Genomic DNA, 27558 nt, shown 5'->3' with positions numbered 1-27558 from the left:
AAGGAAAATAAATTATTATAAAAATAAGCTTAGGAGAATCGGTGAACCTTAATTTAGCTGTAAACTAATATGAAACTGAAGATAATATATTTCCGGAGAATTTACAAAAAAGATATTAGCAGTTGTAGACCAATGAATATGAATTCCACATATTTTTTGTTTTACTCTCTATGTTTGTTTAAAGAAACTCATATGTTATCATTTACATTAGAAAAAAATAACATAAAAGTGTACTTACCTTAACACTAGAGTTCTCATTATCAATTGTTTCTGCAGGAGAATCTTCTTTCAGCGCCTCAGCCAACAGCTCCGGTGTTGTTGGACCATCTTTCGTCGCAACGTCTCTCTCTTCCTTTAGAAATTCTTCTGTTTTTACTATTGCATCTTGTTTTATATCTATGCTTTCTGGCTTTTTGGGCGTAATTTCTTCAACCGGCTTTGATTCTTTAGGTTCGTCATTTTCTTTGATCACTGCTTCTTTAGCTTTTACTGGTTTGTCTTCTTTATCTGAAATATCATCTAATTCTTCTTCAGATGTTACTGGTGTAGGTTCTTTTGTAAATTCTTTGTCTGCGTCATCTGTTTCAAAATCAGAGTCATCTTTAATAACTAATGATTTATGCTCTGGTGAGGAACGTGTTTTTGGTAGTGAAGTTTCGTTCGATTCTAAGTTATCTTTCATTGAGATTTCCTCCGTAGAAACGTCTTTTGGTTCCAAAATAGATTCCTGTTCTAAGGATGTTTCTTTTTGGATTGGCAAAGATGTATTAGGATCTGGAGTTAATTCTTTTTCAATAGATGCTTCTTTAGATTCAGATTCCTTTTGTTTTACTAAAGGTGCATCAGAGGACAATTCTTTTTCTTCACTAGGTTCTTTTGGCTCAACAGAGGTTTCTTTTTCGATAGATTCTAACTCTTTTGATTCTGTAGGTAGTTCAATATGTTCTATGGGTGATTCAGATGAATCATGCTCTATGGATGCCTCTTTAAGTATCAAAGAGTAATTTTCTGTTAACAAGGGTTGTGGAGAATCTCCATGCTTATTAATTAATCCATCTTGTTCTATTGAGGATTCTTTTTGTTGTAAAGTACTTTCAGAATCAGTTTTGTCATCTACACATGCATCTGATGACAACTGATCCTGTAAATTGGATGTTAGTTTTGATGGAATATCTTCTTGCTCAATAGAAGATTCCTTTGGTTTTGACAAAGGTTCTTTATTTTCTATGGACGATGGAGATGGAGGTTGCGCTTGATCGTCAGATAACTGTTCTTTTTCTAACGAGGACTCTTTTTGAATGAATTGTGATGAGATTTCATCTCCATTGTGTTCTTTAAGTTCAGTGGAAGACTCCTCTTGCTCTTTAGAAGATTGTGTTTGTTCTAACTGAGAAAGGTTAATGTCCGTTGTGTCTTGTGGTTTTTGTGTATCGCTTTGTATTTCAACGTTATTTGATTGAGTAGATTCTTTTGTTTGAACTGTTTCTTCGTGAATAGGTGTTAGTTCTGTCTGTTTTGTATGATCATGCACATTATGAATTGACTCTTTATCGTCAGGTAATTCATTTTCAGAGGATGATTCCTTACGTTCAGACAAATTTTCCTTAGATTTCGCCAATTCTGCGTTTGGCTTTGGCTCCTGGTACTCACTAGTCACGATTTGAACTGGACCAGAGTTAACTAATATTGTTCCATTTGTGTACGGACGGGTGTGATTATCTTGGGATTCCTGGAATTGAGTAATGTAATTTTAATAAAAATTATAATTAGATGTCAATCAACTACAACAATATTTTTAGAGCATAGAAAACAATCACTACGCAAACTGTCAGGTTTATAAAAATAACACTACATTCAATAAAACGCATAGGTAATCAATCTATCTAATGCCTACTACAAAATTCGAAGCATTTCAAACAAAATCCTGAAAAGCAAGTAGTAAAACGTCAATAACTCTCACGATAAAATAACTATTATTAATCAAAAATACTACATCTAACTATAAAAACGATTACCGAAATCAAGCAGATACTAACAATAATATAGGTTAAAGCCAAGCTAAGGAAAATAAATCATTATTAGGAAGTCTGATGGTTTTCGTTAATGTTACATAAATCACTTTAAGACGTTTGGGTTATTTCGGGCGAGGTAGCTTGGTAAACAGACAGATGGTAGACGGAATGAATAAATGATTAAAACATCGAATGGTAAAAGTGATAGACTGAAAGGCGATGAAACAATTGAAGTAATATAGTGGTGGCAAAAGAAAAGATGAGATGAGTTCAAAAAAACCCAAAATATAGATGTACTATAAATAAAGAGAAATAATATAATTGATGGATTAAATTGAACAAAAAAGGAGTGCCCCGGGCACTGTTCTTGGGCCAATGCTATATAATATATACATGATTGACATTTACTATCAAAATTATAAAAAAAAAATTCACTAAACATTGAATCTCAAATCTCAAACTAGAACGCAAAAGAAAAGCGAATCAATGGCAATGAAGGGGAACAAAACAAAACTTCCGATACACATATGCACATCATGCAAGACCTGTCTCTGCTGGCTCGCCTCCATCTGTTGTTGCACCTCCGCTACCAGGCCAGATATGGCCGTGACAACTGTGACCAATAATTTTAACATCAGCCTTTGTATTATTTGTCATCATTATAATCTTTTGAACCACAGTTCATTTTGTATCTCTCGTATATCATAATACAGATTATAGACAATCGTTATGTGTGCTTATAGCTTCAATTGCATCTATTTCATTAATTTAAACGTTAATTCTATACAATTATACGAAATAAGACATAATTAGCACACAATACTTAATTATTCGAATTAACATTCGACATAATTATTAAAACCAATAATATTTAATGGGTCATGCTTGCGTTTGTTACATTGTTTGGGAAAGATAATAATTCATCCCAAAACAAAAACAATCCAAGCAGTTAATAACTATTTCAATTATTGTAACATATCTGGCAAGTATTATTGAATATGCGTGTTTTTGTTTAAAAATAAGATCTTATGTCAGCAGTAGTGTATTTGATTGTATTCCGGTTCGAAAGCACTTCGAAAATTCATGAATGATTCTCCAAGTACGCAAATGCAAAATTTAGTTCATTAAAAATAAACTATAATCAAACAAATAATTGTGAAGGACGCGTCTAAAATAGTTCGTACAGACGATCGACCACGCTTGCATCCTGGAATGCGGCCAAAACATCAGTTTACTTTATATTCCAATTATCTTTATAAACATTTTGTATCATAGATCATATTCCTCGCTATATAAAAAAATCACTTGTCGTATGAACTAATTCAGCTGTTTTGTTAACAACGTTACCATCTTTAATTTTAGCATCAGAATATAATTTTGGACCAAGCATTTGTTTGCATATGTTTCTGTAGTATGGACAAATTCGTGACGTCATTGTAGAGTCGGGTTGAGCGGGTGTCTAATAAAATAGGTTACAACTAAGGATACGTACGTATTAATTGGTTTGGGTACAAATACATTTATAATTTTATTGCTGAAACCAAATGCAACATCGTCATAACACATTGTTGTGTAAGACGAAACAGAAGAGTGAAGAAGGTATAAAATGTCTATTTTCATTTTTGGAATTATTGATCGGTTTTTGTTTAACTATAACGCTAGAAATGGGTATAGAAAACAATTATAAGCCGATAAATTAAATATGGACATTGCGACGAAAAGCATATCTTTTGTTCAAACAACTCAACTCAACTTTTTAACAAAAGCGTAACTTTTAAATTTCCTATAACTTTTAGTCAAGGTCAATTCTCTCAATGTTTCCAATTTGGTTCATTTTTATCATTTTATAGCGCTCCAAATCCCTTCTTAACACCCTTCTGTCCTTCAAGCATCAAAAATACCGTCACCATGCCGCAAGCATCTATACCAAACGCCTAATAACTAAAGGACCACGCAAATTAAATCTAACCACAATCGGATCAACTGTCTCAATTGACCTCATCAAATATGAAAGAGACAGAGAATCCTTGCCGAATTTTGAAGCATGAAAATATTAGATGCGATGATCGGCCTATTAATTTGTATTTACAATAACAGATGGCTATTAATAGTTACAAATAGGGCAATGTTGTAACTTGGCGCATTGCAACAGATCTATTTAGAGATGATTCAAGATGCTTAGCAATCGATATATTAAGCCAATAATGCTTAATGTACATCATTTAAGAAAACTATCTCTTTGATAGAGTTTTAGTTACAAAGTTTCAATGAAATAGGTGGCAGAGCGATGTTGAAATGGAACATATACCATTTTACAACGTTTATGAGTACAGGTAATTGAATCTCGATTGATGATTTTTATGAGGAAGAACATTATTTTATGTTTGCTATTCTATAACGACTGTCTTTTAATTTAACAAATCATCTTATGCATTAAGAATCCCGATACGACAAAATGTATCTCTTCTTCATCAACCCCTAGCCCATCGCATCTAACACTTCCACGTCAAGCGAATCCGACCAATAGGAACGCGCCATTCAAATCCACGCATTCCATTGGTCGTCCCGCGGTCTGACCAATGGGAGACAAGTACCGCATCGCGTTGCGCGAGCTGACCGACGATACGTTGCATCGCGCGCTCCGTCTCCTCTAAACGCGCTCGCAGTGCCGCGATCTCGACATCCCCTGGACATTGACAATGTAACGCCACTTCTTAGGAGGCAAAGCAATCCAGGGAATAATATTACGTAGCAAAACGCCACTACATAGGACCAAATTCATCCGGGTATAAGAGATACATAGCAAACTTTGATAAGGCACTCCAGGGAAAAAAATAGGATAGCAGATCGCTAATTGCAAAATCTAGGGTCAGGGATACTATGAGCTAAAATAATATTCATTAGGTACTTTATACTTAAACTGACGCCTTAAAAAATAATTCTAAAAATATCCTATCATCGATCGAATTGTATTATTTACTGTCCAATTATTGTCACAATATTAATAACGGCCGCGATTAAGCTCACATTTAAGAATTGGTTCGTTATCAGTATTAATAGCTTCATTAAATAGGTCTACATTAATCAACTTCTAACAAACTAATTAACTTTTCCGTCCATTATCGAGGTCTTCCTGTTTACGTCATTCGCCATAAACATAAAAATATGAAATATACCGATATACTCACTTGTGTCGGCCTCTTTGTGTCCTGTTTGCGTGTTAACGGAAAGATCGTGTAAATTTAATTAGACTGATTACCAGAGCTAAGCTATTTGAGAATACAATACACGATATATGGATTTCGAACCAATTTTTGCTTCGTGTGTGATCGAATAGGAATTTATTTATTGGAATTACCGCTATTTATAAGCGCATATCGTCTCCAAAAAATATTTTCAGAGTGTATCTAATCGCTTGATTGACATGATGATGAATTCTAGAAAATACATCCAACACACTTTTACAAAATTCAAATTTTACACCCTTTTACATTTATCATGATGAGAATCTATGCTATGATATGACCAGATTTTGTCCCAATGATGAACGAAATACGAAAGGAAGAGAAAACAATTTCTCTATCTATGAAAGAAGTTCTATCTCGATAGTCAGATCATCCAAAATTTTAGGCAACACCACTGCATAGTGATATGATCCAGCTTAGCTTTACCAACTGTTTTACTGATTGATACCTTTGTACACACATTATGCAAAATATTATATTATTATTAAAGTGAAACTTTTATTACATCGTCTCAAACTTTTTGGTCTGTGTAGCGCATGTCGCGTGTATCGCGGCTGCCGAGTAGGTATACCTACTCGGCAGCCGACCGTCACGCGACATGCGCTACACAAAGCAGTGTTCGGAACCGTTCGAACAGTTTCACTTTTACCGTGGTTTCATAAAACCACACAACATTTTTTTATTAACTTACCAAGTTTATCCGGGGTAGTTCTGGAGTCATCTCGGAACACTCGTCGTCTGAACTGAGGGTCCGGAGTCACCGGCTCGTAGGGTACGCCCGTGCGTTTGAATAAGATCTGCAAGGAGTATCAGGGTGTCTTAATACGTTTTGATGTTTTTAAATGTCTATTTAATTTTTAGTTGTCTTCTACTTTATGTATCTTCAAGAGGCATATATTGGATTGTTGACTTGATGTATTTTTCATGTATTTAAAGTAGATGCCCCTTTTCAATAGGGGTAAATATGTTTCATTGTGAATTGGTGAATTTTAACCCAGATATTTAATAAAGTGCACAATGTGTATTTTTCTTCATTGAACAACACTTTTAAGTGGACATTAAAGGCACTATAATAATTGTAGTTTCAAGCTTGTTTGATGGTATATGATTTCCTCGTAATATTTTATACCTTTTCTGTTTTCTCTTGATTCATTTTACAAACATTTATAATAAACCTCCTATCATGTAATAGACCAATTACTATACACCCATAATTTTTTAAACAGATCAACCCAGACTCACCTTACTAAGCGTATACACGAAGAAGACAATAATGCATATAGTGTAGATTGGCATGACGAAGCCCATGGACGATTTCGGTGCAGCCACCGGACCGCCGGGAGAGCCTAGCGGTGGACGCATGCCGGGGATTGGTGGAGGCTGAAAATATATACATAAATATATATAAATAAGGGTAATTAAATATAGTGTTGATAGTGTTCATATTAATAGAGTAGAAAATAGATAGATAAATAAAGGTATTGAGTAACAGTATAAGGTATTGATGGTGTTTAGACTACCCGCAATCAATGTAGAAACGGACTATAAAAGGTTTAGTTCATAAAGGATATAAAATGAATATAACATAGTTTTAATTGAACAAAATGGCGATTTTCATCAAATCAAATAGTACGAATTAGTCTTAATCTTAATAACACTCTACCGCACATCTCAACACCGTATCGGTAATAAAGATAAAATCGCTGAGAAATATTAAGCAAACCGTATGATATTGAAATTAAAAAATGATTACTATCATAATCCAATGTAGAAGTGATTTAATCTCTTGCCGAGATTAACTAAACTTACGAAACAACTCATATTCATTACTGTTTATTTATCGATATTTTCACTTATATTTATTACATACCATAGCTTTCGATTTATCCATAACTAACAACAATTGCAAACGGGCGATTTTCAACTCCGTAGTGATAAGATAAAATGATTATATTTTACGCGCGCCGGTCGAAATGACGAAGATCGAACTGAATTGGATTAATAAACACCGGTAGTTGTTTACGACGTCGCGGTTTATGCTTTCCGGTTTTGGGGGTAGCGCAGACGCGCGATAAGTATGCGACTTTTAGTCGCAAGAACTAAACATTGAACAGTGAATGATTTTATCAACTATATCTGTCAGAGAATCCTATTGTGAAAAAAATTAAATGAAACTGAGACAGAATTAAATGAGACCTTATAGATTTATGGGAATTAGTGTGAATTTTTATACTTTTATGAGGAAAACATTATGAGTGATTTCATAAGAAAACTCGGAAAATATACCTGATATTTTTTAATATGAAATGCACATAAATATTTATATTAATATAATGGGATCGATGGTGTAGCAGCTGCATATCACAACAGGAAGCAGCATCTCATGCAGTGTACACATACGTTAACAAACGTAAACATCTGAAAGTTTGCATCAGGTAATATTTATTATGTTCTTATAAAAAACATATTACAACAGCACCACATGTACCTAACGTCCCCAACGACCGATAATAGGTACATTGTCTATTTCAACTCCTGAAAAAGTCGCACGTCTACCATTGCCAGATCTAAGATTTACATAATTCGAAGAAGCTTCAGTGCAATGCGGATCTGTTTGGACGAGCCGGTGAGACTCCATTAGTACCGGCTTGAAATATTCAAAGAAATATTTATTTGAGTGTTCGGTTTTAGCACTCACTTCAACCCAGCTTATACAAGCATATATTTAAGAGGCGTACTAGTGAGGTGCTCGACTACACTTCTGAAGATCAAGATTCGAATGTGGGATAATACAAAATATTTTCTTTTTTTCCATACTACAAAAGAATTCCAGGATCCAGTTGTCTGGAAGAGATCGCTGGTTGATCGATGGGGCTGCCTGTTGTGCCCTTCTGATGTCAGATTGTTTTACTTAATTCTGTACATTAAGGAGATTTGATTTGATCACCTATTGATTTCTCTCCACGAGTGCTTTTATGACTTTAATGACATAGGGAGGTATATGGAGAGTACTTGTATACCTATTACCTATCTTATACACAGTTGGCTAGTCTCAGTCGCGATTGAATACCATGACCAAATATGTAAATATTTAGAATGCCCACTTTCATACCATGTTATTATTATTATAATATAAATAATTATTTATTCCTTCATTATTCAATTGCTGAACATTTTGCAATGAACAAAGAATCGGTGGTAAAATATAAATGTTAAAAATATATTGTAATGACGATTCAAAAGCGCTTCTAGAAGAAGTCTAATTGAATAAATAAATCTTTGAGTTTGAACGAATTAAATTACTAAATACATAATTAAAATCATTACTTATCCCATTAAACTAGGGAGAATTTAAAACATCCCAGCACAGATCTCCTTTATTACCATTTAACAATTTCCATCACTCCACCAAAGGACTTTCACCCCTACTGCAAAAGGAAAAAAGGCCACAATCGAAACAACAACATTACATAACGTCATCTATTTAGAGTGATGCGCGGGAGTGTCTATTTGAGTCATGTGTGTCTAGGCCGGCAATGTGGGTCGTTACCAATGTCAACGATCAAGATTAGTCGCGCTGGTTACAACATTAAGTGTTAAGCCTTTCAGATTGAGTATCAAGATTTTTGCTACTGGTCTTTTTGGGTTTGAGGGTGAAAGTGGTAACTGAAACCAGTAGAACCTGTATTTGTCGGTAAATGCCTATTGCATAAAAATGGATGGCTTTTGCTTTGTAAAAAACAAATAAGTACTTATGTAGAAGAAACTCATTAACTTCAAACACACTAACTACCACCTATAAAACGAAACATTAAACTGACGCATTGTTCACGTTATTGCCACTCATATCTTCATGTAGTGTATAGGACAAAATAAATAAGAAACAGGTGTGGAATCAATCAAATGTATCTCCGAGTCTATTAAAAAGCTCACGAAAGCTCGTGTAAACTATGTGTTTCAGGTTACATTTCTGAAACGAATCATGCTATATTGGAGTTCATATTTTAATTAAGTTCATCAATTGAGTTCATGGGACTTTATATTTTATAACACCTTAAGACTTGATAGAATAGTATAGCATAATGTAGTTCGCCTTCTTAAACTATAAAAATAACTCACATTTAGAAAAGCATTTCTGAGAAAGAATATGTACAAAGAAAGCGTACATTACTAATTTGGCTAAAACCCATCCGACCTAAGACAAAAGCTCTATAACGTACCAAATAGTCACATAGCATCACAAAAGACGAGTAAACCCGTGTACCGTTATCTGTCCACACCGTTCTCATGCTAATTCGACATGTCAAGCAAATGACCATCTTGTGTTACACTTAACCTCCGTAATGGGATTTGAGTCGGCTAATGTTATGTAAAAACATGAACCGGTGTATGCCTTGAATGTCTAGTTTTGTTTGGTTTTGGTTATTGTAGAAAACGGAATAATAAAGTATCTTCTTTCTCGGTTGGTCTATTAGATTAAGCCACCTGTATGGTTGCTTTTTGTAGTTGTATTTAAGGAGTAAATCATAACTGACGCACAAAATATAGTCTATACTGTGAAAGACAACTTTATGGAGCTACCAATTGTATCCTCCTTCTAATACTGTAATCCGTACTTCTAATCTAATTAGTACTTCTAAACTAGTAATCAAATATTTCATTCGATGATTCAATCAACATTCCAACAATCACCTAATCTATCAAAAATTTTGGTAAACCATTTCTGACTAGAACAATCCAGATCGATAATAATAGTGATCCAATTAAGCATACAATGTCTCACTAGATAACTCTACTATCTTTGCCTACAATTACGCGAAAGCCTTACACAGTTTCTAGACATATGTTTAACCCTGCCAATCTTCTCTAATCAGGTCAAACAATGCAATCGCGAATGTGCAGGCGGTCCTTCAGCCGAACGCCGTCCCCATTAAGTCAGCGGCGTCAACTTAACAATGCTGCACACACCGCTTGCGTCACCTAATCGATTTACTATCGCCCTTTGAATAACTGCCAACTGCATGTTACACTTGATTGAGTCATGAACACCAGCAGGGCTTAGAATGTTAACTAGCGCATCTATAAACTTGGCTGAAGACAATTCGATATGCCCAACCCTAGGAACAGTCCATCATTTTGTCAGAATTCTCCTCGTGACCATATATTATTCAGGTGTTGCATACCACATTGTAGCCAAAACGTTACGTTTGCAATGAAATTTCGCATACAAATTTTAATATATATGTGGGATGGCAATCAAGATTCTTAGTTAATTGTTCATCAAGCAACCTGCAACGTATACCTATAGTACCGTATATCCACAGAAGCCTAATGCCAATATTATCAAAATACCAAACGACTTAAGAATTTTTAGTATGATTATTTCTGATAGTAAATATGTACAAACTATAGTTTACCAAATTCAACATCAGAAAACAACCCTAATTCCATCGATCATTACAACTCACTACCTTATTTAAATTGTTTATTGTTTGTCTTTAAGTATTGATTTAACTGCAGTATTTCTGTTTGCGAATCCACTGAGTTACACATGACAGGTCGGTGAAAACAAATTTTCCGAGCCAATCCCATTTCTGAAGTGTCTCAAGAGTTTGAGAGAAAATGAGAAATTTTGTATGTTTGCATGTAATCTGACTTTCGCAATTTAAGTATGATAGGTAACGCTTGTGAATTTTATGACGATAATCTGTGTAAATGTAAACGATCTTCAACTTTTAGTGTTAACTATAGAAGTTAGAATAAATAAACTAATAATATCCTAAGCACAGATAAATTCGAAAAGAAATTTACGTAATAATAACCACAATAAGATGACGAATGAGGAAGAAGATATTTACCAAGTACCAGGTAATGAGAAATTCGATTCCTAACAAAGTCTACTACAAATTACCACTTACTTTAAAAAATAAGAAATGTACATAAAATAAAGTAACTAAACACTCAGTTGAATGGAATGACACAAAGTCACAATGTTAAATTGTACTAACACAATATCGTGGTCCAAAAATAATGAGCATGACATCATATTATGTACAGCGGATTCTTCGTGTGGCCAGTCCACAAGGCTTGAGAGATGAGCGATTTGAAAGAAACGAAATCAATATTAAAACCTCGAGTAAAGTAACACATAACGCATTGCACCTATATGTATTCATGAACTTTTTTGTTTATGGTGTTATGTGAAAATTATTATTTCAATACCCCCTCCATAAGAATTTTCTTCTTCAATCGAAACACAAACAAAAGGAATTTTAAATTTAATCTCGAAACGATATTTGTCTCTGAACGGTCGAACCATAAATTTCCAAATATATAATTTTCCATTATACTTCAAGGCCTCAAGGTATAACACCAAACCATTCTTTCACACTTATCCCATACACTTCCTTCGATCAAATTTCGACAATCCGTTTACAAATCCTCCAAAGTTTATAATTTGAACCACACAAACCACCAACATTAAACAACAGGCGCACCGTCAAACGTCTTCGCTTTATTTTGAAATCCCACCGTACATACGTATGTATCGAGCGTGGCGTACATTCATATCCATTGTATTATTTAATATATTAAGATCTAATATTTTTAAAGAATAGTAAAAATTCGATCACGAAGCGGGTTTCGAACCCGCATCTTTCGTCTTACCGGGCGACGCGACGCGACGCCTCGACGACTCATCCACCCGTGATCCCGTCAGAGCAATCGAATGTATTCTACTATTTTCGGTTTTCTGTGTCTTAGGGACAAATCAGCTTTTCTGACATATAATCATCATCATCAACCCATACTTGTTCTACAGAGATACAGTTCTCCTATAATGGTTCAGGGCATAAGCCATATTTGGCTACCCAGATGGCAGATTTCAAATGAATTCGAATTTTTTGTCAACCTAAGACATTTTTCAACCTAACTTCCATGACAAGCACGTTTGTTTGTTAAGGATAAAGTAGGCACATACAATCAAAATGCATCCTCCATTGGTGATTCGCAGTAGATTACTCGAAACCTTTCCGGAAATATTTTTTTATCCGTGACAATGTTCTGGATGAACCAACAACAAATTTTTGTGGACACACGATATTCTAGAGACATGCATTTAGGATAACCTGTTCAATAGTCAGCTAGAAACTCATAAAGTGATTGAAAATATAATTAAAGAAATACTGAACTTTAGAGAAAAGGTTATAAACAAAATGAGGATATTGAGGCCAAAAGAAAAAGGCTTCATCGCGCACTTCCTGATAAAGGAAAAATAATGAAAAAAATCAAAATACGTAATGAAAAGAAAAATACACCCAGTGAAAGTACACATGTGCAAAGTGTACAAAAATTCATAGATAGGGCGGAAATTGTGAATATGCAAGGCATGCACAACTACGTGCACAACGCCGATGACTATATGAGCTGTTATATTATAACCGTATATTTTATAACACTCCAAGATGCACCTATATAAAATTACATCAATGAAAATTGTACAGAGCACATATATGTATAAATAAATAAATAAGCCAATCGTTTTTCAAGTGTTACTCCGTTCAATAACTTCATTTATCAGAGACATACTAGACAGGATACATGGCTATAATACTTTCATTATTGGGCCGCTGTTATCCGCCTGTTGAAAAAAAATATTCGTTGCCACTGGTAAAAGTCGAGCCCCAACAACCTGAAGCACTGTGTTCACTTGTGTTATCTTCAAATGCCCAAAAGTTTTTACACAAATTCATGAATTCCAAGAAACCTATTTTGAGAACGACGAAGCTATTGGGAAAGCGATAGAAATCAGGGACTGCATATAGCTGATGAACGGATCCTTCCAAGTTACAAGTTATTGAAAATATAATTAAAGAAATACTGAATTTTAGAGAAAAGTGGATAAACAAAATGAGGATATTGAGGCCAAAAAAGATCGGCTTCATCGCGCACTTCCTGCTAATGGAAAAATAAGTATGTGCTGCTTTAAAATTTTAGACAAGCGCAGAAAAAGTAGGTATGCCCTTGCCCGTGTTGTGAACATCTATGATACGGAGGAAAAAGGAAACTTTGATAAATTCGAATTTTGGCCAATTGCATTGTAGAAAATCTTTTGATATATTTAGCATAAATGTCAAAATTAAATTATCCATAACCTGTATCCTGTAAAGGCTATTGGAATCAATAAAGGCTTTTTAAATCTCTCGATTATAAATCGCGAAATGCAGCAACGCGAGGAATAGTTTTTGGCACAGAAGATAGAACAAATTTATAAGGAGTAGTTATAGCAAAAAACAGACCAAATTGGCTGTAGAGGTTTATCAACACTCGCACAATCAAAAATTTGTTGTACCTAGGCGAGACAAGTGTTAAATTCGAATGTCAGTGGTAAGGCATTTGACGAAACCGACCATACTGTTTGAGCTCCAGCAATACAAAGCTTCTCAGTTGAAAAGGACTGGAGTGAAATATTAAGTGGATATTTTCCTACATAATATGTACATATATTTTTATGTATTTAGTTTTTTATTATTAGGAGAAAATTATTTAGTATTTTTTTGTTCTGTTTTTACATTACGGATATTGTTTTTACATTTCATTTGAAACACACCCAGTTGGTAGGTTTCAAATGAATTCGATTTTTTTTTTGTCAACCTAAAACATTTTTCAACTTAACATCTTTGACAAGCACGTCTGTATGTTATGGATAAAGTAGGTATTTGCACCGATGCCTACAATCAAAATGAATACTCCATTAGTGATTCGCAGTAGATTCCTTGAAACCTTTCCGGAGATATTTTTTATCCCACCTGTGACAATGTTCTGGATAAACCAACAAAAATTATTTGTGGACACACGATATGCTAGAGGCATGCATTTAGGGTAACTTGTTCAATATTCACCTAGAAACTAACGTTATAGAAAACATAATTAAAGAATCAGTATTTCTTTAATTATATTTTCTATCTATTCTTCAGAGAAAAGTGGATAAACAAAATGAGGATATTGAGGCCAAAAAAGATCGACTTTATCGCATAATTCCTGATAAGGGAAAAATAATGAAAAAATCAAAATACGTTATGAAAAGAAAAATACAACCAGTGAAAGTACACACGTGCAGTGTCTAAAAATTCATAAATAGGGCGGAAATTGAGCTATATGACCTGTTATATATAATAACCGTAAACCGTATATTTTATAACACTCCAAGATGCATCTATATAAAATTGACTTGAGTGTAACATTATGTGTCTTTTTCCTACATATGTAAATTTTTTTATGTATTTATTTTTTAATATTTGGAGACAATTATTTAGTATTTTTTTTGTTCTGCTCTTAGATTACGGATCTGGGGTTCTACATCCACTGTTCTAATAATACTCGATAGGGCGATATGTTCTTAAAGTTATGCTGAAGAAACCTTTTCTGTAAGAAAGACGAAAGATAATTTGGTATGGTTTATTCCAAAACTCTGCAGAGAAATACTGATTAGTGCGAATCTAGAATAAGAAGACACTATTATGGTATTTTAAGTAAAAAATATTTCTCGCAAAAAAAAAACATTTTGGGTAAAATATTAATTATTAAGACTCAATATCATCATATCAAATCAAGGTCTCCTGACCAAGTATTTATACATCTTTCTGCACAAAAAAAATCAAACTCGGGATATGTAGGTATAACAAACGGCCGTCAGATAAACTAGCAATTCTTAATCTAGATCTTAGTGTACATCCATATATGGTAGCACATAAACTGGGTTACATTTCGAGTCCTAACCTTAGAATTGCATGTTTATCAATGAATAATTTTTTGTATGTAATTATTATAGGTTTTGGTATTTTTGTTAATAACAATGCGAACTGATCTTATCTAAATGATTAAATAATTTTCTTTTTCTACGCGAAACTGTGGCCCGACAGATATGTAATCACCTCTTGAAAATAATGCATGATTTTTCCCTCAATTCATGCGTTAAAAGTTATACTTTGAAATAATGCGAATAATGATTCTACCGTGATTCTAATTTCATACATACAAGGACAGATTCACCATCGAATTGGATCTTTGCAACCTCTCGAAGAAGCAGAGCATGAACTTGTACAAATATACTTCATGGGCAACAAGGAGGACAACTTAATCGACGTCAAGAGATCGTTAGGACTATGAAAGGAGCAATTCTTCAAGATCTGTAGAGCTAACTTTATCGATATCACATAAGCATCATTTTGCAAGATCTAATCTGTTAATGAAATAAACGCTTGTTCCCAAAAATCATGAAATCTACGGAAATTCAGTTGAAAAACAGGTCATTTTTCATTTTATTTTTTTTTCTCAACGAGCCTTGCTGCGTGTATACAATTAGGTTGGCATTTTATCGCAACATATGTTTAAATTTATGTAAAATAGTGTTTTTTGTAAAATAGTGTTTTTGTTTAAATACCTAGGCTCTGTTATATCTAACAACGGTACCATTGACGCAGACGTGACCAACCGCATCAACACTGGCTGGATGAAGTGGAGGGAACTGTCCGGCGTACTCTGTGACATCAGGATGCCAGTGCGTGTGAAAGGGAAGGCATATAAAACAGCGATCCGCCCAGCTCTCATTTATGGTAGTGAATGCTGGCCCATAAAACAGGCCCATGCGACAAAAATACACGCAGCGGAAATGAGAATGCTCAGATGGGCTGGAGGTGTTACCCTTGCCGACAAAGTGAGAAACACTCATATCCGTGGAAGCTTCAAGATTAGACCAATTGAAGAGAAGCTGTCGGAAAGACGTCTCCAATGGTATGGCCACGTGATGAGAAGACCTGAAGAGCACATGACCAAGCGAGTCTTGGCCATAAATTCTGGACCGAAAAAGCGCGGTAGACCTCTACAAACTTGGATGTCTGTTATCAACAAAGACCTGAAGAAAGCTCAAGTAAATGATTCGACGACCCGGAATCGATGTCTCTGGCGAAGAATGACGAGGAGAGCCGACCCCAAATGAACTGGGATAAGGCTAGGCACAGTAGTAGTAGTAAAATAGTGTTTTTTGGACAATATTGTCAGTTGTAGTGTGCACCATTTAAATAAATAAAAATAAAAATTACTGAAGATTTATCGAAGCAATTGTTGATTATCTGTAATGGCCCAGTTCCTATTGATGAATCGAGAGGATTGATTTAATATGCTCAACATTTTTGCAATTTTATCTAATTAGACGACAAATAGATCTTTATAGGGATCATATTTTAAACTGAATTATAGCATAATTTAGAAATGTAACGTTCGTTTATATAAATGACATTGCCAATCTGCAAAATTGCTTATACAAGCGTCTTATTGGTTCGTTTTTAGGGTTCCGTAGCCAAAATGGCAAAAACGGAACCCTTATAGTTTCGTCATGTCCGTCTGTCCGTCTGTCCGTCTGTCCGTCTGTCACAGCCGATTTACTCGGAAACTATAAGTACTACAGTGATGAAATTTGATGGGAATATGTGTTGTATGAACCGCTACAAAAATATGACACTAAATAGTAAAAAAAAGAATTGGGGGTGGGGCCCCCCATACATGTAACTGAGGGATGAAATTTTTTTTTTCGATGTACATACCCGTGTGGGGTATCAATGGAAAGGTCTTTTAAAATGATATAAAGTTTTCTAAAAAACATTTTTCTTAAAGTGAACGGTTTTTGAGATATCAGCTCTCAAAGTCGTAAAAAGTATGTCCCCCCCCCTCTATTTTTATAACTACGGGGTATAAAATTCTAAAAAAAATAGAGGTGATGCATGCTAATTAACTCTTTCAACGATTTTTGGTTTGATCAAAGTATCTCTTATAGTTTTTGAGATAGGTTGATTTAACTGTAATTTATTATATTTGCTGCTACGGAACCCTTTGTGCGCGAGCCCGACTCGCACTTGGCCGGTTTTATTTTATTTTTATTTTTGGTGGTTATTTTCCATCACAATCACAGTTGTAATATTATAGACAGTACTACTTTGTAAATCACAGACTAAAAAAACTAATAAATAAATTGAAACATTAAATATTTATTTCAGTTCGACTTCCTTAGCAGACAGAATACAGGAATACAGGAATATGCAAAGCAATTTCTATTATTTTTTGTAACTGCAGAATTTTAACGCAGTTTCGTCGGAATATTTTATACTAATAACGGAGATCTTAAGACGAATAATTTTGAAATACCTTTAGAGTTCCTTAAAATAATAACTAAAAATTAATAGTAACTTACCTGTTTTCGCCAGTTAAATACAACAAATAACATTTATTTCTGCGAGTTACGAGCAGTGTCAAAAAATTTAAAAAGCTATGATTAGAATATTATAATATTTTAATTTAATTATAAGCTTTATCATTTTTACATTGTGATAGAATGTACTCAAAGCATTGCCATTTTTAGCAACGCAACATAAATTTTTATAATAAAAAAAGTCGGTTACTAATAAAGGGCTGCACAAATTCAGATTAAATTTGGCCTAACCTATATGCTGAGGTTGCAATTCACTTTACAACCTCAGCATATAGGTTACATTAGCAAGTTCCTAAAAAATTGGAAAAATTGTTAGCCTTTACCATTTTTTACAAGAGTATCTTCATCTTTTTTAAGACTTCTTTGAACATCTTCCACCACATTTAAATTTATTTTTAATTTAATCTATTCTTTACTCACTCAGTTGTTATCCATTATTTGCGAAGCTTGAACTGGAGTTAATAAAATGCCGGGAGTCCGTTATAATATTATATCAATGTAATAAATTTATATGGAATGTCTAATTACACGCTTTGTATTAGCTTCACCTGTATGTTTGTATGTTTGTTTGTAACCGACTTCTTTGGGCGCAATTTTGACCCACTTTAAACGGCCAGATTTCGTTCAAACTTTGTAGATTTATTGAGGACCGATGACAATACACTAATTTGATAAAATTTTCTATTTTTTAAGGTTAAGGTTTTCTATAAAAAGCGTGTTTTTTAGTTTTTTTTTAACTATTATTATTTTAATAATGCAAGAGTCAATGTCAAAATCAAGAATTAATTACCTACAAATCAAGTAAATTGATGTGTCTGTTGAATATAATAACAAAAACCTTATTCGTAATTGTTTTGAAGAAATAAGAGTAGCTAACGATAAAATCGGGCCTTGATACATCTATACTTAATATAATAAAGCTGAAGAGATTGTTTGTTTGTTTGAACGCGCTAATCTCAGGAACTACTGGTCCAATTTGAAAAAAATATCGAGGAAGGCCGAAGACTATAGGCTATATAATATCATCACGCTTAGATCAACAAGAACGGAGCACTGCAGCTGCGGGTAAAACCGCGGGGCACAGTATAAGAGAGACATAAGATAGGATACAGGGCAATGGAAAACTAATATATATTTTAATTTTTATTCATTTATAAACTCATTTCTAAATACAGTAAGTGGTTGACTAAAATCGCTTATCAAATAATCATCGTAAATTATATATTGGCCAAGCGTGTATTGTGCAAATATAAACACAGACTAGATAAAAGTAGGAGTACATCCCACAGACAAACTAATTTAGGTTACGGTCATAGACACGATGAATATATCGCGCTTGACGATATTACAAGTTTCATTGAAAAATATGCAGCGCATGAAAACAATAATTTTATAATTTGTTGAAAAAAATATTTTATGTTCAATTGGAGAACATATAAAAAGTGAATGTTTTCTAATAAAATATTAAGAATTACTGCTGTTTGAAACGACAAAATAAAGTCAATATACTCGATTTTATCTAATAAGAAAATATTAATTTCTTAGCGTAACATTATTACCACCGTTGTTACGCTAAGAAATTTAAACAAAGTTCGATTTTATACTTTCATAATGAAAACCAATCACCAAGTTAAATGGCATAGCGAGATCGTAGTCTAATCCGCTCCACTCATAAACCCGCTAATCGCTTCGCTTATTCGCAGTGGCTACCTTACACATCTTCATGTAGGCTTAAAGCGAGTACACACCGATTTAGGCAAGTCGGTCAAGTACAATTAGCAAGTACATACACACACACACACACACACACACACACACACACACACACACACACACACACACACACACACACACACACACACACACACACAGAGTGCCTAATCGTCTCCGATTAAGCTAACTATTAGTGAAAGTAAATTTATGTTTGCATTGTGTACATTTAAATATCAGTATAGTCTAAAGCAGCGTAGGTACCTACTTGATATGATTTAAGAATTCACTTTGAATTGAAGACATCTTTCTGGTTATCGTAACTGTTTGAACGCGTAACAGCCTGCAGCTAGAGGTTATTTGTAAAATGAAACCCAAGAAATATACAAAAAAAAAAGAATCAAAAGACGGACATAATATTTTATATCAATGGTACTTCTAATAAAGATCTCCCTATTGTATAGTCTACATTAGGTTTATTACCTACATGTTTATTTACGAACTAGATCTCAACTAAAACATATAAAACATTGACTCCGCATTACAATCATAAAAAATAACTCACACGAACAAAGAGCTGCATCAGTAATGCATTTGATAATAAGCAACAAAGTTGAAACATGTTGCGGAATTGCTTGCAACACTGTTGCAGAGATTACAACACCATCTTAAAAACTTCTCGCCTAAAAGCATTTACAGTTGAGGGCAACATTGTTGATCAATTGTCCCAGTCCCATCATCTCTGTAAACAGTTTATCAACAAGGGTGATCAAATGCTCAACAGATGTCTCTCATGAACGAACGTAACACAACATTTCCAGCAACATGTTTCTCAAAATCTCAACTGTTGCTCAACAAACGAGGCTTTAGAATTTACATCCCTATATTATGTGTTGAAATAAACGGTTCCTATCTTTCTTTCTATATAACCAACTTCTTATTGCGTTTGAGTATATATTCTATGATATAACGGACTCCCCCTACATCTCCACCAGCACGACCAGCACCACCAGCTCGACCAGCACACAGCATCACTGACCTCGATCTCCAGATACACAGAGAGTGGTGAGCGTACCCGCACGTGCGGCGGCATCTGCTGCCGGGCCGGCGCGGTGGGCGGGATCGCGCGGCCCCGCTCGCGCAGCGCTGGGTGCGGCGACATCGCGCGGAGCGGCCGCTCTTGTTTTAGTGCTGTGTGATAATAGTTATTATAAATGTCTATACTTAGTCTTGTTATAATAAGAGTGAGTATTAGATTGAGATTAAACCAAGAAAATATTTTTTAGAGCAAATTAAGTAGCGTGGGTAACCTAATTAAGACCATAATAAATATATGTATCCAATATCCAATACAAAAATAAATTTTAATTATTACTTTTTTAATATGAGCGTTTTCATTAAATAAATTAAATCTTCAGCTGTATAATTTTTCCATACACGCATTGTAATGCATTCTTACAACTTTTACAAATGCGAAAATTTAAGAAGGTAGATGTATATCTGTTACTTGCAATCAGCCGATCCGAATGAAATTTGGCACAAAGATAAATTATAGTCTGTATGTGTACATATATAACTTTTTATAACACTTGAAGACAGATTGAAGCTACTAGAACATTTAAGAAGATTAATAGCATCAATAGACTAGAAGGACTGAATAAATTATAGGAACAAAGGTATATAACAATAAAATCTAACGCCTGAACCTCGTCTTGCATATTAATGGCTTATATGTTATTTGAATTTAAAGCGCTTATTATTTTCAATTCATCTATATCATTTACAGAAAGTGTTAGTAGAGGTTCGTCTAATCGTCTTCTAGAAAATAACAATTCAAAAATAATACACTAGTTTTAGTCATAAAAACCAAATCATGGTTATTTCATAAACATAAAATCTCACACACAATATTAGTAGACACAAATACATAACAATATATAAACATTTCATGATTTATTTCAAACTACAGTACATGTTAAATTCACAACAATAATAATTAGCTTATTCAGTCAATAGTTAAAGTAAAAATTTACTGCCTCTGCCATATTTAATTATAATGAAAAAGTACATATCAGTACCTGCATTACATACAGAAAAGGAAGGTAACTTCACCGCTAACCTAATTTAGTATCCATAATATAGGTAGGAGATATAATATGCGCCAACGCCTTTTAAAACCGCTACCGCTCATGACTTGAAGCCACATAGCGCACAATTTGACCCACTTCGTCAATTGCCGTATTACCTAATTTGTGTATAAACCATATGGGATTCCAAGGTTCGCACGTTAAAACATCACCATACCCTTGTATGCCAATATATTTTTTCATTACGCACATGTTTGTATATCTATTTTAATACTTGTGACGTCATGACGCCAATGTGTAGTGTGAGAACACTATAATATTGAAGTAGATTAAAGTTATTATCCAGTAAATAGATTACCGGATTATGCCCTGAACGAAATTAAAGTCAATATATTTTTACGTAATATTCAGTAGGAAACAAAGATCCGTTAGAAAATCTATGCATTTTTTCAATTAATCATCAAATACAAGCGTTATCTATATAGTAATGTATAACTTACATTATTCATTTATTCGAATTTTCAATTATGACGTCACAACATGGCGCTAAGTCGATCCTATTCTAAGTTGCATCGCATACAAGTCTAGATTCTACAATTTGAATTTAGAAGATTCTCGAAGAAATATTATCATACATCAGCTGCCTGAATAACACTGAAATTCCTATGATTTCGACTTGCATATGTAATCTATATGTATTGTAAATTTTAATTACCCGTTGTAGATGCAGACATACTGATAAGATAAAGAGCATATTTTGTCCATTTTTATTTCATTCCATTGTGTTACTTAGTATGAAATCATGTATGTATTAAATATGATTTTAGAATATTGTAAATTTAACTTCGAGCAAACTTTTGATAAGCGGTCCTGAAGACACTTGTTTTAATCATAAAACAGATGTGATAAAATAGATTCTTTATGTGTTAAAATGTGTACACAAAATTAGTTAAATAACCATTTTATGTTATGAAAGAGCTTTTCCAATCATACTTAAAGTCAATACAGAGTATATTAAATGTATTAGCTACTAGATATTCCTATGAATTTATAATCTATTAAACATGTATTGCCTAAATAACCATTCCTTTAGCAATAAAACTTAGTTCCAAATACATATTACAAAGATTCAAAAAAGTGCCAATCATGATTCAAAACGACATCACTTCCATATGAGTGAAAAATACTATACTAATATTATAAAGCTGAAGAGTTTGTTTGTTTGAACGCGCTAATCTCAGAAACTACTGGTCCGATTTGAAAAATTCTTTCGATGTTAGATAGGTAGCCCATTTATCGAGGAAGTTAAGCAATGCAGGTAAAACCGCAGGGCACAGCTAGTCAAGAATAATTAAGTAAAGCTTCATTAATTATGTAGGTATTAAGGCTTAAAGGTTATCTAAATATAGATAAAAATAATATTTAATCATCAAAAGACCTTTCGTCCCAATGAAAAACATATAGACAATATTCATAAAACGTCATTGACATAATCTGTGGTTCATCAAACTACGCCACAGATTAGTACCTAAATACTGTTTACATTACTCATGCTCTTGTTTTGTAGGTACTGTACGTAGCCAAAAATACATTTCCCACAAAGAAGAGATAACAAAACGCCTGAGAGCACTCGTCGGTTCATCGCCCTAGATCCTAGCAGACGTTAATATTCATGTGTGTATGTCCTTCTTTCATGTCTAAATAGAGCTACGGTTTGAGATGAATTGCTGTGTGAAGATAAGAAATTATCGTAGTTTAAGCGAACCTGCAGATAACTGTAGGTAAAATGTAAGGGAAGAAATATAAATCCTTAAGGGCTTGGTCTAGTAGTGCAAACAAATGCATCCTGTCATCCTATATGTAAATAATACAAATGTACTAAGGGAAAGTTGCTCCACTTAATTTTTAAAAATTAAATCATTCGTATAATTTAATATTCGTAATAAGTACCAAAAATGACAATTTGAAACAATTTTCGTGAAAATTACACCGGGTGATTTTGTTTTATCAGTACACAAAATTTGCGAATACTTTCTATTGATATCTTCAACTTCATGTTTATATAACTGATCAACTTTTACAAAGAAATTTGAACGAAATATAAAAAAAAATAAGCTTTCCATACAAAATGCATATCTCTATACATTTTTTTCGACCTAAGTTTCTTAGTGAAAGTTGTTCAGTTTAACTAATAAAACGGATAAACAAATTTTGTATTTAATAAAAAAAATGTAATGTTTGTGTTAAAAAATTATAAAATAGAAAAATACGCAAATGAAAACAAAAGATATTTATTTCTGACTAGCTTCCGCCCGCGACTCCGTCCGCGCGGATGTCAGTCTTCGCGTCTTCTACAGATTTATTATATTATGTATAATATATAGATTTATATTGATAAACCTAATAAATCTTTTGCTAGCATTCTGATGCTTTATCGGTTGCACTGGATTTATCTCTTTTTTTTCAATCGCTTGAATGATATAGGATGGGTCCTTGATGGGCATCGAATGCTGAAGTCTCGAATCAATCAATTCTGACAGTAGGCAATTTATGTAAAATCTTGATAATGTTCCATCATTTTATTTTGCCTAAACGTTACATACTTTTTTATATATTCTATTTTTAACGAATGATTCACTCCAGTCCAAACAGCAAATAAGCAGACTTCTGCAACGTTTAGTTGTCCCTGAATTTGGAAAAAATAGTCATGATTCTTATCTATGAAAAAAGTGTTATTTTTTGCATTGTATTTCAAATATTAAATTTTTTATTTTTAACTGCATCTACCGCATTCATGTCTTTTGCCGGAATTAGACATTTAACTTCTACTAGTTCCATTTTCCCTTTTTGATACGGGAGTGTATAAAGTAAATTTTTTAGATATTTCTCGTTATACTTTTAAAAAGTTATTATTGTCATTTTGCTCATTAGGTAAAGTAATTTCGATATCAGTTTTAAGTTTTTTGATACCTGCAATAATAACGTCATAATCGCCTGCACATACTTATCGATTACACCCTGTATACAATCCACCATCCACATTCATAATGATTTCCTGTCCTCCTCTCCTTTACGCTGTTCACCGATACATTTTAAATGAGTAAATCTGCTACCACTGAAGGATGTTTCATTGTGATCAGCAAATTTTCACCACTGTTGTCGATTATTTGTTTTTCATTTTTAATCAGCAATTGGGAATCATCAGTTTTGTTTTTTGCAGATTGGTGATGTACCCTAATAATACGTCGAAAAGGGAAAGCATCAACGAATTATCGTTCTCGTCCTCTTTTTTTATTCTTCGCGTCTCTGTTACTTCTGTTTGTTTAGTTCTCAACCCCACTGAATTTTGATGATGTGATGATAATCCATTCGTTTTAATATTGGTACTTAGAGTTGGTAGACTAAACTAGAAATGGTGGACAAAATTTGTCAGCGCGTCTGTAAGATCAGAATATAAAACCAACATCCTGTATTTAAGTTATAAAATTAATAATCAAACAACATGCCGCTACGTTGAAAATGACTAGAAGAACACCTCGGATCAATTTTGGAGTAAACAAATCATTTTCCCCGTATGGGGATTTCCCCGGATGAACTTGGGAAGTTCAAGTTCTCAATACAAGTTTATATTATATTTCGTATTTCTCAAACGAAAAATAAACATTTTTGGAACTTCAAAAAAATTATATTATAAGAAAATTTATGAGCTTACTTTAGTTTTAAAGAAATATACATCCCTTTACTGATACCCCGTAAAATAAAGAAATTGTTGCCAATCACCTTTGCAATCTATTTGGTTTCATTAACTTTATGTTCGAAGATAATTTTTTTTCTAGTAGTTACACGGGTATTTTTTTCGTTTATTTTCCATATCGAAATCAAATGTTTAAAAATACGAATATTTGCACAAAACTAAGATAAAAATAATCAATTAACAAAAATATTAAATTTAATGAAGTAGAGCAACTTTCACTTCGGTATGAAGGAAAATCGAGCGTAGAGCACACGTCAGAACGCTCCGGCCCAAGGAGCGCGACTAAAGAAATTCGCTAGGATTTTTCCTTATTATTTTAAATATTTTTTTAATATTTAAAGAATTATCAAAATTCAAAAAAAAATTTTTTTAAAGGATTAATACTCATTGGTCTTCAACCAACTCGAATAAATTAATGGAAAAAATAACTTTTAGCAGTATTTATCAATCGATTTTGTGAGGCAAAAAATGGGAAATTTAATGAATTTATAACGTTCTAATTAAGAAAATCATAAGTTTTTCGGCAATTGTATTCAGCAGTTTTTAATAACGACTATATAAGGATAATAATGCGCTGATCAGATTGTGTAAATTGTAATCGGTTGCAACGTAGTGAGTGCACAAACTTAGCTCGAAATGATTTTGGGGGAAAGAGACTTATCTTGAAGGCCTGATTAAGGTAACATAAAGTAACTTTATAAATGTGAAAAAATTCACGCGCATTGCGTATATAACACTAATTGATAAACAAGAAAAAAAAATTCAGTTTATCATTTCTTTAGCCGGGAAAAAATTGTCAAATAACTTGTTGAAAACGCAATTTTGCTAGACTGCAGCCTTAAGTTTATAGTGACTCTTTAATAATTGTCGTGGGTTTTTGATGTTTGGAATTAAACAAATTAGGTTTAAAGATTTCAATCAATTTATTCGTTTTTTTATTTACACTTTCTAAAATTACTGTTACCAAACCAACGAAGATGGCTAGTAAAATAGTAACAACGAGAATGTTTGAAGGAAGACAGGAAGAAGAAATTAAAGAAACGGAAAACAAAAACTTAGAACTAAGGTAGATCTGTATAATGATGAACGAATAGGCCTTGAAATAGACCTGACCAGACTGATAAAAAAATACTATTTCCCCAATTATAATATTTGTGCAAAGAGAAGATACCAGCAAAAAATTGAATTAAACAATACGCTACGAATTAAAAATCTCCATAATTTTTGATAACATCCATCGTCTTAATGTGATTCTGAACATTGAATGCAAATCAATCAATAATATAGGAATGAGATAAGGTTGGAAACTATTGCTTTTTAGCAATAATTTGCCATATTTGGTTAAATTACTACGTATAAAGATTGTACAAATAAAGCATTCTATCAGACATTACACTGCAGAAAAGCTAGTCTTGAAGACTTAGTAACATCTAAAGGTGAGTATCGACTTCGCGCTCCAAGAGATCGAACATTGGCGCGCGCTCCAGCCGCGTGAAATGGATACCAGTTTGGAACGCGCGCCAAAATGTTCGTTGGAGCGGTCGAACACGGAGCGGTCCGTTCCGTCGGGTGTCGGTTTTTTACCGCGCATCAAACGTGGCGCGCGCGCCAATGGAGACGGGTTTGTCGTATTTTTTGTGTTTGTTGCGCTCCGAGTAATAATTATGGATATAATATATAAATAACCAAAGTTACCGTAAATTAATTCAGCTATATGGTACGAAAGAAGTTTTGTGGAACAGTAAAATTTCTTCGTATCATAATAATTTGCTTAGAGATCTTCTCTAAGCGATTTAATGGTTGGAGAGAAATCAGTAGTGAAATGGGAGTCCCTGTGCCGGAGTTAAAGAAAAAAATGCTGCTGCTGCTCGTACACGACTAGCTTCCATGATGAACGGTCAAACACTGGAACAGTTGCCACGCGCGCCAGGCGCGCTTAGTTGTTATACTTCAATTATTTGGAACGCGCTCCGCGGAACGCACTCTCGGCGCGGTCATTCATGGCGCGCGCGCCAGGAGCGCGAAGTCGATACCCAGCTTTACTGTTCATGGTTTCGTCACGGTAAAACGAGTGTCACATCACTTAGAATACTTAGACCCATTAGCACATCAGCTATAACTGGCACACTGTGCTTGACAACTTAAAGTATAAAATGTAAAGATTTTAACTGAAATATCTCTGAAACTGTAAAGAACATGTGAAGATTTTAAAAAGAAATATGTCGGAAACATTCAGATGTACCCGACTTGGGATTTGTGCTTATCAGAATCACGGGACTAAACTAGATAGTGGTTTTTTTTATTTCAGGTAGAATTTCATGAGACTTATACACATAATCCTAGAAAATAAAAGTGATATCAGCTTGTATAAATATATAAAAATCAAGATTATCCACACTAATAACGAACTTAGGTACATAATCCCCAAATGAAACCTACCAAATCCTGTACTGCTGAATTGTATTCATTTTCAAATATCATTGTATAA

At 33.7% G+C, this 27558-nt stretch overlaps 1 protein-coding gene across 4 annotated transcripts in view; it reads right to left on the bottom strand.

Moving 5' to 3' along the window:
* Positions 1–27558, bottom strand: part of RIC-3 (RIC3 acetylcholine receptor chaperone) — a 47652-nt gene that overhangs the window by 4509 nt on the left and 15585 nt on the right. For 2 of the 4 annotated variants that reach the window (XM_090111198.1, XM_090111200.1), the window contains 5 exons: positions 20269–20420; positions 6500–6637; positions 5949–6054; positions 2558–2625; positions 239–1729 (listed from right to left, as the gene is read on the bottom strand). In XM_090111198.1, the coding sequence (XP_089967324.1) occupies positions 239–1729; positions 2558–2625; positions 5949–6054; positions 6500–6637; positions 20269–20420 (1955 nt within the window). The remainder of the gene's footprint in view (positions 1–238; positions 1730–2557; positions 2626–5948; positions 6055–6499; positions 6638–20268; positions 20421–27558) is intronic. The other 2 variants (XM_090111199.1, XM_090111201.1) reach the window with 1 other exon arrangement.

Source organism: Colias eurytheme, chromosome 16, assembly GCF_061535395.1.
Source record: "Colias eurytheme isolate Ceu_HAF_F1 chromosome 16, ilColEury1 Martin Lab GWU primary, whole genome shotgun sequence".
In the NCBI taxonomy this organism is placed as follows: Eukaryota; Metazoa; Arthropoda; class Insecta; order Lepidoptera; family Pieridae; genus Colias; species Colias eurytheme.
The sequence above is the reverse complement of the archived record's forward strand: the minus strand, read 5'-3'. Positions and strand labels throughout refer to the sequence as shown.